Source organism: Carassius gibelio, chromosome B13, assembly GCF_023724105.1.
Source record: "Carassius gibelio isolate Cgi1373 ecotype wild population from Czech Republic chromosome B13, carGib1.2-hapl.c, whole genome shotgun sequence".
NCBI classification, from domain to species: Eukaryota; Metazoa; Chordata; class Actinopteri; order Cypriniformes; family Cyprinidae; genus Carassius; species Carassius gibelio.
Window position 1 is genome coordinate 10417163 of NC_068408.1, and position 14928 is coordinate 10432090.

Genomic DNA, 14928 nt, shown 5'->3' on the forward strand with positions numbered 1-14928 from the left:
TAAATTATGACAGAACTCAAAATTTTAGGTAGACAATTCCTTTAAGGAACTACGTCTGTTTACAATGTCTATGATGTACTAAAATCAATAAGACTGTTATAGCAATGTTGCCAAAGAAAAGGATATACTTGTGTCTGAATCCAATTAGAGTCACAAACAAATGTCTCCTGAAGGGTGATTATTAACATTATTAAATAATTCAAAGTAATTCAAATATAATTATATATACAAAACAACCATATAAAATATATACAAAACAATACTTCAGTCTAATCAGTCTTATTTTTAATACATTTTTTAAAATTCATTTTTAATAATGAACTTCCTTGATCCCTCAGTTGTCCTATTTTTATATTTTAGAAGAAAGGAAAATACAAAGATTATACTTTTTTTTTTTTTTTTTTTTTTACTGTATATATTTATTCATTCATCTCTGGTAATGAAATTACCACATTAGTTCAAAGCACATGTGTATAAAAGACTTCAGATATGCAGCTTCATGTGACGATACTGAGATGGGAGTTAAAGCAGCGTTCAAAATACAAACAGAATAAAACACTTGAGTTTAAAATTCTTCACAGATTTGTTCTAGAGTCAAAGAAACTCAAACTGCATGTCACAAGGGCATGATAGCAGAACGAACAGGGTGGGTTGTGCTAGCGACTGGAGAAAATGTAGACAACTATATTAAACAAAAAGTAAGACAAAAGAAGTCTAATTACTGAAAATATGGAGAAAAAAACTTAAGAGGAATAAAGCAGGTCAAATGAATGTTTCAGTCCCACTCAATCCCTAGTAATTCACAGCTTACATCCCAGAGTTTCCGTGCTGTCTCCTCATTACGTCCCTGGGGGGCCACAAAAGCAGGGGCACAATCGCTGTGTGGGAGAGACCGAGAGAGGGAGGTTTAATAGCTGCCAATACCTAAGAAACTACAGATTTTTAATCAGCTTGCAATATAGTAAATGCATTCATGTTCACCCCAAAATGAAAATTCTGTCATAATTGTCTCATCCTCATGTTGTTCCAAACTTCAAGGCAGATAATCACTACAAATGCACGTGCTCTTCTATGATTGTAAACAAGGCCAGCATTTAAATGAATCGGAAGGAAGCATATGATTGATAATATGATACTCCAAAACGGCGGCATGCTACTGGATATGGGATAAGGAGGAGAAGAACTGTTGAATTAAGTGATTATTTTTGCGTACAAAAAGTATTCACGTGTTGATGTCACATGGAATATTTTACTGATGTCCTTGCTCCATTTCTAGGCCTGGGTTATGTGTGGAGGGCCAGAAAGCTCTCGGATTTCATCCAAAATATCTTAATTTGTGTTCTGAAGATAAACAAAGGTCTTATGGGTTTGGAACAACATGAGAGTGAGTAAATTTTTGGGTGAACTATCCCTTTTAACTGTAACCCATTCTAAAGTGTGCTGTACCTAAAATGTTTGCCTGAGATTGACTGGAGCTCCTCGGCGACAGCGCAGTAGACAGACGTCTGAGCTCCTTCCTTCGGGGTCTTCAGGAACATGGAGAAAACCGCAAACAGCAGCGACATCGCAGTAGAATGACGAATGAGCTCTGACCTCACCGTTCCCGGGTGCACAGAGTTCACGGTCACGTTTGACCCTGATGAAAGACAAGTCAAACTGACATCATCTTTAAGGTGGGGTTCCACTTTTCTTTTAGATTCTTGTTTGATGTACAGCAGTACTCACCGTGGAGCCTGCGGGCTAGCTCACGGGTGAAAAGCATATTAGCCAGCTTGCTCTGGCAGTAGGCAAGGCCGCTGTTGTAGCTGCCCTGACTGTGCAGGTCATGGAATCGAATCCAGCCAAAATTATGTGCCAGTGAAGAAACAACCACGATTCGTGATGGAGCACTACGCTTTAGCAGACCAACGAGGAGGTATGTGAGCAGGAAGTGGCCTGAATGAAAAGTGCAGAAGAGCGTTGTATATTTATGCGCTGAATTTTGTTTTTATCATATCTCCTGATTTTCTTAATACAATGCATAAAATGTGCCAATTAACTGACAGATATTACTATGACTTGTCCTGAAATCATTCCTGACAGGCCTGTGCTGTTTTGTTTTTGACAGTAAGAAAAGCAAATGCTTGTGAAAAAAAATCAGGTTTGCTAACATGTATTAATATAAATACAAGAATTAGTTGAACTTACCCAGATGATTGACCCCAATATGCATCTCAAAGCCATCGACTGTCTTCATATAAGGACACATCATGATTCCGGCATTATTGACCAGTATGTGCAGGTGATCAACCTCTGAATGAAGAAACAAAACTCACATATCTGGGACATCTGGGACTTCTGTATCTTGGTTGTTGCACTGCACTGGATATCCTAAGGCAATACCTTGCAGGAATCTCTGAGCGAAGGCTCGTATGGAGCAGGTGTCAGCCAGGTCCAGCTCCCTCACCTCCACTTTAGCTCCACCCACTCGTGTACGGATCTCTGTCGCCGCCTCTTCGCCCTTCTCCACATCACGACACGCCAGAATCACACGCGCGCCTGTCAGCAGGCAGAACTGAAGTGTTAATGTGTATTTAAACTAGTGCTCTCAAATAATGAATTGCATCCAAAATAAAAGCTTTTGTTTCCATTATATACATTTGTTTGGTGTATATTTATTATGCATATATAAATACACACATTCATTATATAAAATATACATTATTAAAAAAAGTTAAATAGACATCTTTATATTGATATAAGTTATATATAAATATTTAATATAAAAAACTGTTTTCTGAAATACATGCATGCATGTGTGTGTGTTTATATATGCAAAAAAATATATACAGTACACATATTATGAAAACAAAAACTTATTTTGGATGCGATTAATCGTGATTAATCGTTTGACAGCACTAATTTGAACTGAATTATTCAAATTGTATCACTGGCCATTTTTAAAGATTTAAGGTATATAATACAGACATCGAAGAGTCAGACCTCGAGAGGCCAAATCCAAAGCCGTTTCCTTCCCGATTCCTGAGTTTGCGCCTGTGATCAAGGCAACTTTTCCATCTAACTGGGCTGTGGATGGGCACACTCCTCCTGCTGCATATTTTCTGCACAGACATTCAAATATATTATAAAGAGCATCACAGAAGAGCTGAAAATAAGCGAAAATACAAATTTTTTTCATGGCTGTCTGATTGGTCAGTTAGTCAGGGTTGAAATATCTGAAACATGATATAACTAACAGCTCATCCTGGAAACTTCTGTCATCCATGTTCTCTACAGTTCTCTCTCTTTCTATATACTTTGAGAACTGTACTATGCGTGTAACGTTACTATAAATTACTGTATTATTTTGTAAACTGTACTATGTTTGTTTTTGTATGTATATATAGTACAGTTATATAATTGTAGTATAATAATATAATTTTTTTTTTTTTGTGTGTGTGTGTTCAGTTTGATTGATTGATTATTTCAGAACAGGCATCCCTAATCAATCATATACATTCAGCCAACACTTCTAGTGTGAAGCCATCAGTGAGGACCATCAAAGTGTGGCCAACTGGAGCAGACTCTTTACTTCAAGACAGGTTTCAACACACTGACTGGAGTATGTTTGCTTCACAGGCTGCCTGTGGCTCTCACACGGACATTGATATCTACACCTCCTCTGTACTGGATCACATCAACTCCACCACTGACAGTGTAACAACAGAAAAACAGATAACAACATACCCTAATCAGAAGCCATGGATGAACAAGGAGGTTCGACTTCTGCTGAAAGACCGCAACGCTGCCTTCAGGTCAGATGACGCTCAGGCCCGGATGGCATTCCTGGACGTGTGCTTAGGGCATGTGCAGAGCAGCTTGCAGGGGTCTTCACAGACATTTTCAACCTGTCCCTCACCCAAGCAACTGTGCCAACATGTTTTAAGTCCACATCCATTGTGCCAGTACCGAAACACTCCTCCCCAACGTGCCTGAATGACTATCGCCCCATAGCACTCACACCCATCATTATGAAGTGCTTCGAGCGACTGGTCCTAGCACACCTCAAAGACTGCCTCCCACCCACACTGGACCCACACCAATTTGCCTACCGCAGAAATAGGAGCACAGAGGATGCAGTATGCACAGTGCTGCACTCTGCACTCACACACCTGGACAATAACAACACGTATGTTAGGATGTTGTTTGTTGACTTCAGTTCAGCATTTAACACCGTCATTCCCTCCAAGCTGACCACAAAACTTGGAGACCTGGACATCAACACCTCCCTCTGCAACTGGATTATGGACTTTCTGACCAACAGGCCTCAGCATGTTCGGTCAGGTCACACCCACTCCACCACCATCACACTTAATACTGGCGTACCACAGGGCTGTGTGCTGAGCCCATTCCTCTACTCCCTTTACACCCACGACTGCAAGCCTGTGCATGGATCCAACTCCATCATTAAGTTTGCAGATGACACCACGGTGATTGGCCTCATCAGTGACAACGATGAGACTGCCTACAGGGAAGAGGTACAACACCTGGCCACATGGTGCACTGACAATAACCTGCTCCTTAACACCAATAAGACCAAGGAGCTCATTGTGGACTTCAGGAAGAAGAATGGAAGCACGCATGACCCCATCCACATTAACGGGCTGGCTGTTGAACGTGTCTCCAGCTTCAAGTTCCTGGGAACCACCATCTCGGAGGAACTGTCCTGGGCCACAAACACCTCCAGCCTGGTCAAGAAGGCTCACCAGCACCTTTTCTTCCTCAGGACACTGAAGAAGAACCAGCTGTCTTCATCCACCCTGGTGAACTTCTACCGGTGTGCGATCGAGAGCATCCTGACCAGTTGCATCACAGTCTGGTATGGGAACTGCTCAGTGGCTGACCGCAAGGCACTGCAGAGGGTGGTGAAAACTGCCCAGCGCATCACAGGGACACCACTTCCTGCTCTTGAGGACATCCAGAGGAAACGCTGTCTACGTCGAGCTCGCAGCATTCTCAAGGACTCCTCTCACCCTGACCACGGACTGTTTAACCTCCTCCCCTCCGGAAGGCATTTCAGGAGCCTCCGAACAAGGACCACAAGATTCAGGAACAGCTTTTTCCCTAAAGCTGTCTCCTTGCTGAACTCTGCCCTCTGACACCCCTCAACACCCCCCACACCACACATAGACTCCTCCCCCTTCTTCAACACTCTGATTTATTTATTTATTCACAACAAGCAAAAAACAGTAACTTGTTATTACTTGCACTACTGTCTGTTCATCCAGGAACACTGTATAATCCATTTGCACATTGTAATATTTTCTATGCACTTTACTGTCAATTGCAATACTGTAAATTATGTTCTTAGTTCTGCCTATAGTGTACATACACTTTTACATAGCCCATCTGTATAGTATGTTCATAGTACACCTATCTGTAAATCGTGCTTATAGTATTTAATATCTGTAAATTATGTCCATAATACTTACCTGTATAGTTATTGTACATATTATAGACCTTTATTCTGTACTTACTGCTTATTGCACTTCTGGTTAGATGCTAACTGCATTTCGTTGCCTTGTACCTACATGTGCAGTGACAATAAAGTTGAATCTAATCTAATCTAATCTAGTTGTCAAGGGATCCATCCCACGCACAAAGCTTTCACCAAAAACTCTGGAGCCAATGACGCACGTCCTAAAGCAGATGGGCGGGGCGACTCCGCCCAGTCTGCTATCCTATTGGTCGGTTTCTAGAGCAGCTCATGTCATGTAGAGGCGGGCCCACCACGGGACAAACATCAAGCGCATTTTACACTTGATAAATAATATCTTGTTAAATGTATAGTATTACTTGTTGTTTAAATGTCGTGTTGGGTTCGATTAACAGATTAACACTATCTGGGCTGTAGGCTTCAGTGGCTGCAACCACTGATCTATATATATATAATATATCTATATTATAGATCAGTGGCTGCAATGCTTTCTTTACATCCATAGACTGGGTTTTCTGTCGTAGTCTTTCACCTCATAATGTTTTAATCCTTTCTGCACTTTATGCTCTTGTGAATGTATGAATCTTGCCTGACTGAATGTATGCATGCATGCAGTGTTTTTTTTTTTTAAATGAATGATGAATAGCATACATTTTTCTCGACAAAAAAAGACAGAATTGCTTACCTGATTTGAGGAGAAAACAACCTTAAAATCAGCGCGACCAGCCCTAAACCAGCCGCAATAACCACGAGCACAAGCATCATGAGTCTGCCTCATTTACTCCAGTCTGTCTCTGTTCAGCCTCCCACTCACATCTACAGCTGTGATCCCAGGGAATGATGGGATTGTAGTTTACACGGTCTTGACAATAATATACTATGGATCGCCATGTCATGGATGTCATTCTTGTTTAACATTTATTTTATTTTCAGATTATTATTTGTGTTACTACATTAATATCTAATAATACATTTTTGTTATATTTATTAAATATTTATTTTTTTACATGTCTGGTGTGTGTGTGTGTGATTTAAAAAATAATGGCGATAAAGTGTCTTGAAAATGAAACTAAAATTTGTTATCCAGGAACTAAAATCATAAAAAATTAACATGAACGTCTATTATTTATTTATTTGAGTAAAGCCATATTACTTATAAGTCGTTTATGCAAGTTAATTACAGATATGTGATCTCGTTTTCCTCTGTCACTCAGTTGAAGTGTAATTTGGCCGATCATTCTTCCAGAACCTGTTTATTTGGGTATAAACTACAGATCCCACAATGTATGTATAACGCAAGCTGTCCATAGGTTTGCCCTTTTGAACAGTCCCATACATTTGTTAAATTTTGCAATATGAGGTATCTTAAAGTATAAGTAATACACATACGTATTATTATATAACTGCGTTGTAGGTGTATATATATATTTTTAATAAATTATTGGAATTTTCCCTCTGTTTTTGTTTTTAGGCAAAAACAAAGCCACCTATAATCACGAGGTCCGACGAGGAAGCTTCTGCTTCTGTCCCGACGATTTTGTTTCTTGAAAAGCCGATTGTTTTCACTATTTACAGACAACAACAAACGCCAAACTGCTTTTCTTTTATTATTTTCTCATTTACTTCGAGAACCACCGTTTCTGTGTTTTAGGCTTCGATATAATCGCTCTAATATGTCTTCCGAGGAGTTCGAAAAGCTGCATGACATGTACAGATCTCTATATGAAGAGTTGAAGCTGATGCCTGAACGAGCGCAGAGGTGCCAGGGAGGTAAATAAACTCTCTATACCTATAGCTCAACCATGACAGCAAGATTTGACCTTTCAGAAGTTTATATTGTTCGTCTTGTGGACTCACAGAGAGTATTCAGACAGTTGAGTGCATACACTGATATACAGGACAGGTGCATCTCAATAAAGTTGAATGTCTTGGAGGAGTTCATTTATTTCAGGAATTCAACTCAAATTGTGAAACTCGTGTATTAAATAAATGCAATGCACAACGACAGAAGTTTAGGTCAATTTTAGTGAATTGTTGGCCTTCTGGAAAGCTTGTTACTGTACATGTGCTTAATACTTTGTAGGGGCTCCTTTTGCTTTAATTACTGCCTCAACTGGGCATGGCATGGAGGTGATCAGTTTGTGGCACTGCTGAGGTGATCTGGAAGCCCAGGTTTCTTTGACAGCGGCTTTTAGCTCATCTGCATTGTTTGGTTTTCTGTTTCTCATTTTCCTCTTGACAATAGCCCATAGATTCTCTCTGGGGTTCAGGTCTGGTGAGTTTGCTGGCCAGTAAAACACACCAACATCATGGTCATTTAATACAACTTTTGGTGCTTTTGACAGTGTGGGAAGATGCCAAATCCTGCTGGAAAATGAAATCAGCATCTTCAAAAAGCTGCTCAGCAGAAGAAAGCATGAAGTGCTCCAAGATTTCTTGGTAAACGGGTGCAGTGACTTTAGTTTTCAAAAAACATGCTTGGATATAGCACTCTGTGAACAGCCAGCTTCTTTGGTAATGAATTTTTGTGGCTTACCCTCCTTGTGAAGGGTGTCAATGATTGTCATTTGGACAACTATCAGATCAGCAGTTTTCCACATGATTGGGTAGCCTAGTGAACCAAACTGAGAGACCATTTTGAAGGCTCAGGAAACGTTTGCAGGTGTTTTGAGTTGATTAGCTGATGGCATGTCACCATATTCTAATTTGGGTTTTTGTTAAATGTGAGTCAAAATCATCACAATTAAAAGAACCAAAGACTTAAACTACTTCAGTCTTTGTGCTTTGAATTTATTTAATACACGAGTTTCACAATTTGATTTGAATTATTGAAATAAATGAACTTTTCCAAGACATCCAAATTTATTGAGATGCGCCTGTATAAGATTATTATTATGTCTTAAAAGGCTACAGATTCAAAATTGTGAACCAGTTTTATCAGTGTAATCTGCATTGTGTTATTATAGTATTAGTGTGTGTATATATATATATATATAAGTAAATACTAACACATTAATGAGATTCATTTACTTTTTTTGTTGTCCAGAGGAAAGGAAGAGGATTGTCAGGGACTTTGATGAGCGCGTGTCAGAGGCTGAAGAAGTGGTAAGTTAGTTGTCCGTCCTCTTTCTATCTCTCTGTATATGTAATAAATAACTTTTGATTTGCCTGCTGTTATTAGCTTTAAGCAGTAGTTAAGGTGGGTAAGTTTCATGATATACTGTTATTAAAATATTTTGGCATTGACAAAGAACTGTTGTATAAAATAAATACTTTTAAATTGGGACAACCTTAAGGACATTTGCAGACTCTTTTATCCAATGCGACAATCAAATGAGGGAACATAACTAGAAACTCATCACAAAGATAACTGTATTCATAGTAGTTTATCATGCCAAGTTTATTAGAAATCTAGATGAGGAAACAAAACTGGATGGTCTCAGCAGATTGGGTGTAGGTTGACCGCTTATTCAACCAGAGAGGGGCAGAGAAGGTGAAGGTTTTGAATGATTTGCATTCAATTTGTGTTTTAATAAGAATTATAGACTATTGTACTATTGAATTTAGACACCAGGTGGCAGTAGTGCTTCAGACAACCAGTGACAGTCTGCCTTGTCAACACACACAAACCAGTCAGTGTGAAGTGTTTTGAATCAATCGCATTTAAGTTACTATTGTTGCATTGTACTGCTTTTATATTGTATATGACATAACTGTTATTTAAACGTGAAACGTAAGTATATTCAACTCTACAACCTCTGTTTTGAGAATCGTTGGAATCAAGTCATCTATACACGATGTAGAATAGGACATTCAAAAATTACACATAAATTTTTACTCTTAGGAGAAAATCCTCCAAAATGTTCATTTTGTCAGAATTCATTGTCCATTAAACATATCCTTCTAGATTGTATTACATCTGCCCCTGTGAGAAACCTTTTTTATTCCGTTGATACTTTTGGAAATATTTTTAATCAAGTGAATCCGAACATGGTCCTAAGATTTCTAGAGGAAATAAATGTAAAACATCTTTTATAGCCTTCCTTTGATTGGTTGTATCTTATTCTCGCCATGAATATAGCCTTAGAAGCTGGTATGGCGTTTAAAAGAAAAGAAAGAAAGAAAGATTCAACTCTACAAAACAATTACACAGGACATCGGCTCATTCATATTATTCTTTCTCGCACTATTCTGTTCAAAAGTCAATGAGATTTAAACATTTTTTTTTATTATGCTTTTAAACAGCAAGGATGCTTTAAATTAATTCAAAATGGACAGCAAAGTCATTTATAATGCAACAAAGAATTTAGATTTATTTTTGCATTTCTTATCAAATAAATGCTGAATTGGGTGAACATAACGGACTTCTTGCAAAAATATTTTTGACCTCAGATCTTTGAACAATAGTGTATGTAGATACACAGTAACATGAGAACCGACTGACCACCTCTTCTGAGTTCAACAGTGAATATGCGATGTCTCTCACAGCTTCAGGGCATGGAACAGGAGCTGTTTGGTGTTCCATCATCCTTCCGAACCCCCATGTCAACAAAGATTCGACTGTACCGACGAGATCTGGCCAAATTGCAGAGAGAAATACGCCTCTCAGCAACACCAGGGTTTTCTAGTCACATTGGAGATGGCAGACAAGGCATTTATGCCGCTCAGAATGACCAGAGTGTGAGTTGAGTAGTTATCTATCTATCTATCTATCTATCTATCTATCTATCTATCTATCTATCTATCTATCTATCTATCTATCTATTTCTCTGTCTGTATATCTATCTAGTCAATAATGAAAATTCTGTTATGAATTACACACACTTGGGTGTACACTTTCTGTGCAAAACAAAATGCTTCACGGTGGAAGAAGTTCATACATTGAGGCTAAGCAAACGATGACAGTTTTCTGTTTTGGTTGTACTGACCCTTTAAAGACAGCAGAGAACAACTTTATAAAATGAGAAACTTGTGTTACTACAAATTTCCCCATCTTTAATTTGTCTCCTTTCTTGCTTCTTCATAATTAAAGTGTTTGTTGTGTTTGTTTTCAAGCTAAATTTACACTTTCTTGGTCACGACTTGTTCTATTGCACAATGATGATTTCTAGAAATGTTCAACATCTTTCAAGTTGGATCTAGTTCTCATCCAGCTAGAACTGGCTACATAACGACCCCCCTTTTGCACCACCACAGCTAGGTATTCCTACAGGAAGTACATAGACGTGTTGACATCTTTAGATCTTCCATGTGTGTTTTTTAATGTCACACCTTAAAGTTGCTTGCATTCCTCAAGTTACGTGATTCACAGAAGCAGCCTGCTCACCTCAGGCTCCAGGTAATGCTGTTGTTAGTGAATCTGGTTGCTAACATGCCAGTCTCTGTTTAATAACAGCGACTGAGACTCCTTAGGGATTGTAATCTGATGTGAACCCATATTAGACATTGTAGATTTTTAGTTTTGTTTGATTGAGGCGAGTCTTAAATTGTGCATTCAAAATAACTGTCAGTCTTTATTATTATATAAGTTAATAAGTTTTAAATTTTTGTATATATATATTTTTTTTCTAGCATCATTACTCCAGTCCATTATCCTTCAGAAATCATTCTAGTATTCTGATTTGCTGCTCAAAAAACATTTATTATTGTTGTTGAAAACAGCTGTTTAGATTTTTTTCAGTTGTTCCTTTGATGAATAGAATGTTTAGAAGAACAGCTTTTATCTGAAATAGAAATCTTTTGTAACATTATGCATGTCTTTTGATCAATTTAAAGCATAATTTCTAAATTAAAGTATTATAATTTTTTTATATAGAAATTAATAATTTAAACAGACTCCAAGCGTTTGAATGGGATAATTTATAATGTTACAAAAGCTTTTTATTTCAGATAAAGCAAATCAGCATATTCGAATGATTTCTGAAGGATCATGTGACACTAAAGGACTAATGATCCTGAAAATTTAGCTTTGATCACAGGAATAAATTACATTTTTTCACTGTTCAAAAACCTTTGACTGGTAGTATATTGTTTAATGTATTGAGTTTAGTAGACACTGCAGACGTATTACAAATATTACAACTTTTGCTTCTAATGATTATAATATTAGGATAATATTTGACAGTTGTGTATATTGATCAAAAGTTAGTGTCAGTGTTATGTAATTCAAAAAAATAAAACTGGTTACCTAGGATCTAAAACCGATCCGTCTGGTTTACCATAAACACACAAAGCACCACTCTACAAACAAAGATGCCTGTTGCACTAGAATGGAGCGATGTGTCTCTGTTGCGTACGCACAAGGTTCCCTTGAGCAAGGTCATGCATTATGTCCAAAGAGTCCTGTTTCTAAACCCTTTGAAACTGAGGAAGTGAAGGTCATCAGAAAGGCCTGAAAAGAAGAGAATATGCTTCTTTTCGATTGGACATTTATGAGTCTTTTTGTGTATGAGGTGTGTGTGTGTGTTTGAACACTTGGCATTCAATGGCAGTCAAAAGAGCAACCGTCAGTTATCGTTAGGGCTCACTTTTTCGTCAGTCTGAAGTGTATTATATATTTTTCCTAGAATTTTTTTGTCGTCTTTCTTCAGAAAGACATTCAAGACAAGACAAGTTTTGAACCACATCAATCAGCACTGACATAAATAACTGCATTACATAATTTTAATCCAAGCCAAAAAGGTATTTGGAAATCAAACAACAATACAAAGACTCATCCCATAATGCATTGTGAATAAAGTAAATGATCCAGGAACAATGACACATTATATAACTATTATATCATATTGTATTATGTGTTAAATATTTTTAATTACACTGTCATTTACATGTACATGTACATGTACACAGACATATTTGTAGATTATAAACAGACATGGCTGTATAAATGTATTCTATTTAATCAGCTGTAATCTATTAATATATTGGTTTTTATGGTAGGTCTTATCGTAAAAATGTTACTTACATTAAAACTATTTTTAGACTAAAATATTAAGTCAGGTCAAGGTTGATATCTGCCTTGATTGCAATCTTTAGAAGTTTGGACTTGGTTTTCTTCTAGTCAGTTAGATGCACCAGCCTTTTCGTCATTATTAGCTAAATTGAAGATCTTATTTCTATGAAAGTACACCAGACCTCCAGGTATTTGTCAATGGTTTGAAGGTACTATGTATTTTTTTGAAGCTGGAAAAGATAAGAAGTTCCTGGTAGTGCAGATCTAGTTCTTTCCGTGATAAATGCCAATGCTTTATACCATATTTTCACTCCCTTGCTTGCTGACTAATTTTTTTTGACTGTCATGTCACTGTCACTTTCTATTCAATAAAAAATTTGAACAAATTTTTTTTAAATTGTGCTCTGTTGAAGTAATGACTGTATTTCATATCAGTAGGTATGAGTGAATATGGTTTACACTTGTATTATAACGGAGTATGTCTCAGTTAAACAGTGACTAATTTTTGAATTGTTTGTTTTTGCAGACTCATCTGCAGTCTCAGCGTGCTTTGCTTATCCAGGGGACAGAGTCTCTAAATAATGCGTCAAAGAGTATTGAGCGAAGTCAACGGATTGCGGCAGAGACCGACCAGATTGGCACAGACATCATCGAGGAGCTTGGAGAACAGAGAGAACAACTGGACCGCACCAGAGACAGAGTAAGGGAGAGATATTTAGACCAGTGCCCAAGCAGATAATAAACTGCACAAGCAAAATGTCTACAATTAATTCACTTCTTCTCTTTCTCTCCTCTTACCCTCCCAATTTCTCTTCTCTTACTCCATCATCAGTTGGTTCACACTGGTGAGAACCTGAGCCGCAGCAGGAAAATCCTGCGCGCAATGTCCAGACGGTAAGACTTCCACTATTATGAAACATTTTACATCACTAGAATTGTTTCCAAATATCTTTTTGAGAATACACTGTGTCAAACCTCTTCCTTCCCTGTCATTACAGACTGGTGACGAACAAACTGCTACTATCAGTCATTATCATCATGGAGCTGGCCATCTTGGCAGGGGTGGTTTACCTGAAGTTCTTCCGTAAGAAATGAGACACACAAGACTGTATAAGACTTCACCTTTCCCTCTTCTTATTTCTGATGATCACAGGTGTCTGGCCCAATGACAGTGTGCTGGATGCTTTTGTGAGTGTCACATGGACGTGTATGCATGGTTATTTTAAGCGCTGTATTAGCGTAAGTACTGCTCTCAGGGTGAAAAGAAGATGGTGACCATGTCACATTCAGACTGTTGGAGGATAAGGACCTGTACAAAACTGGCGTGATGAGTTTACCCCATTTTTAGCTGTCTTGAACAAGGTGCCATATCTAGTGGATGTACTGTATGTATGGACCGTGTAAACAGAAGGATCCAGCAAAAGGAGGGAAAAATATGTATGCAACCTGTCTGCATTATTATATGCCTCAATTGTTTTAAAGTGATGGATCACTGAAAAATTATAATTCTGTCACCATTTACTCTCACTAATGCCATTCCAAACCTTTTATTGTTCATACAGTAAAAGAACTGCTCTGGACCCTGCTGACTTTCATTGTATGAACAAAGATTAATTCTTCAAATGTCTTCTTTTCTCATTGGCTGGGAAAGACATGGGGGTACATTGTGTAATAGACTTTTTTGTGACAAGTGTTAACTTGTTATTAAAGGTAGCAGCTATTGGGTTTCATGGGTGTGTTTTCCTCTATTTTTTTCCTCCAATCAGTCAAAACAGAGCTGAGTGTACTCCAGGCCGAGAGAATGACAGCTATAAACACGCACGTCACTTGCTTCACAAGCCCTGGTTGGAGGAGAAAGGGGTGTGTTTAGCCTGTCAGATGGGGGTAGTGATTATGGTAAACATGACTGAGAATAAAGTGACACCAACACCTGCTTTAGTGGAAATACCAGTGTCCAGGGCTATTGGGTCACCTTGGCAAACTGACTCTTTGCCAGCTGACTGATGGCGTTTCTAGTCGTGTTAGGGCAAAACAGCAGAAGTATCAGTGGAGAGCAGTCATACACAGTTGTGTGTTTGTGATTGATCTGAGGTGTGAGCAGGTCATTGTTTATAATCCCCATCACATTAAGATGACGTTATGCTGTGACTAGGGGATTATATGTGGGGAGTAGCATCAGTTGTGGATTGAATTATTAATTTATTTTTATTATTTATTAGTGTCACTTACTAATAAATTACAAGGGAACATTGCTGTTACTAATATTTAGGTTGAATGATTTGAGCAATTAAACTTTAGTAATAAATTAGTTTACTAATCAAGTTAGTAAGCCTAGGTGTGTCTAAAATGAAAAGGTTTCCACATTGTTTTATAGGTGTCTGAATAGCCTTCCAATAAAGTGAATATTAAATTAAGATTAATCGCTAAATCTAAATGGTCGTTTTGTCATAACATAAAAATAAATGATATGATTAATTAAAAGTGAAAATTGCGAAACATA

General features: G+C 37.8%; 2 protein-coding genes across 2 annotated transcripts; one reads left to right on the plus strand and one right to left on the minus strand.

Annotated features, from left to right (window-relative positions):
* Positions 1 to 263: 263 nt before the first annotated feature.
* On the minus strand, positions 264 to 6329 carry LOC127970104 (retinol dehydrogenase 11-like). The gene is made up of 7 exons (XM_052572369.1): positions 6162 to 6329; positions 2983 to 3101; positions 2383 to 2538; positions 2188 to 2292; positions 1726 to 1935; positions 1447 to 1636; positions 264 to 878 (listed from the first exon to the last, which is right to left on the minus strand). Exons 1-7 carry the CDS (start codon positions 6239 to 6241, stop codon positions 776 to 778), a joined length of 963 nt encoding a protein of 320 aa, XP_052428329.1. The 5' UTR covers positions 6242 to 6329; the 3' UTR covers positions 264 to 775.
* Positions 6330 to 6953: 624 nt separating this feature from the next.
* LOC127969919 (vesicle transport through interaction with t-SNAREs homolog 1B) lies at positions 6954 to 14158 on the plus strand. Its single transcript, XM_052572082.1, has 6 exons — positions 6954 to 7246; positions 8523 to 8581; positions 9965 to 10156; positions 12955 to 13128; positions 13261 to 13322; positions 13427 to 14158. Exons 1-6 carry the CDS (start codon positions 7150 to 7152, stop codon positions 13521 to 13523), a joined length of 681 nt encoding a protein of 226 aa, XP_052428042.1. The 5' UTR covers positions 6954 to 7149; the 3' UTR covers positions 13524 to 14158.
* Positions 14159 to 14928: the final 770 nt, after the last annotated feature.

Excerpts from the sequence above, each read along its gene's own strand:
- LOC127970104 (XM_052572369.1), bottom strand. The coding sequence starts at position 6,241 with ATGATGCTTGTGCTCGTGGTTATTGCGGCTGGTTTAGGGCTGGTCGCG. Across the intron at positions 3,102-6,161 it reads TTGTTTTCTCCTCAAATCAG|AAAATATGCAGCAGGAGGAG; the intron begins GTAAGCAATTCT and ends ATGTCTGTGCAG. Across the intron at positions 1,936-2,187 it reads TATTGGGGTCAATCATCTGG|GCCACTTCCTGCTCACATAC; the intron begins GTAAGTTCAACT and ends CTTTTCATTCAG.
- LOC127969919 (XM_052572082.1), top strand. The coding sequence starts at position 7,150 with ATGTCTTCCGAGGAGTTCGAAAAGCTGCATGACATGTACAGATCTCTA. Across the intron at positions 10,157-12,954 it reads CCGCTCAGAATGACCAGAGT|ACTCATCTGCAGTCTCAGCG; the intron begins GTGAGTTGAGTA and ends TTGTTTTTGCAG. Across the intron at positions 13,323-13,426 it reads CTGCGCGCAATGTCCAGACG|ACTGGTGACGAACAAACTGC; the intron begins GTAAGACTTCCA and ends CTGTCATTACAG.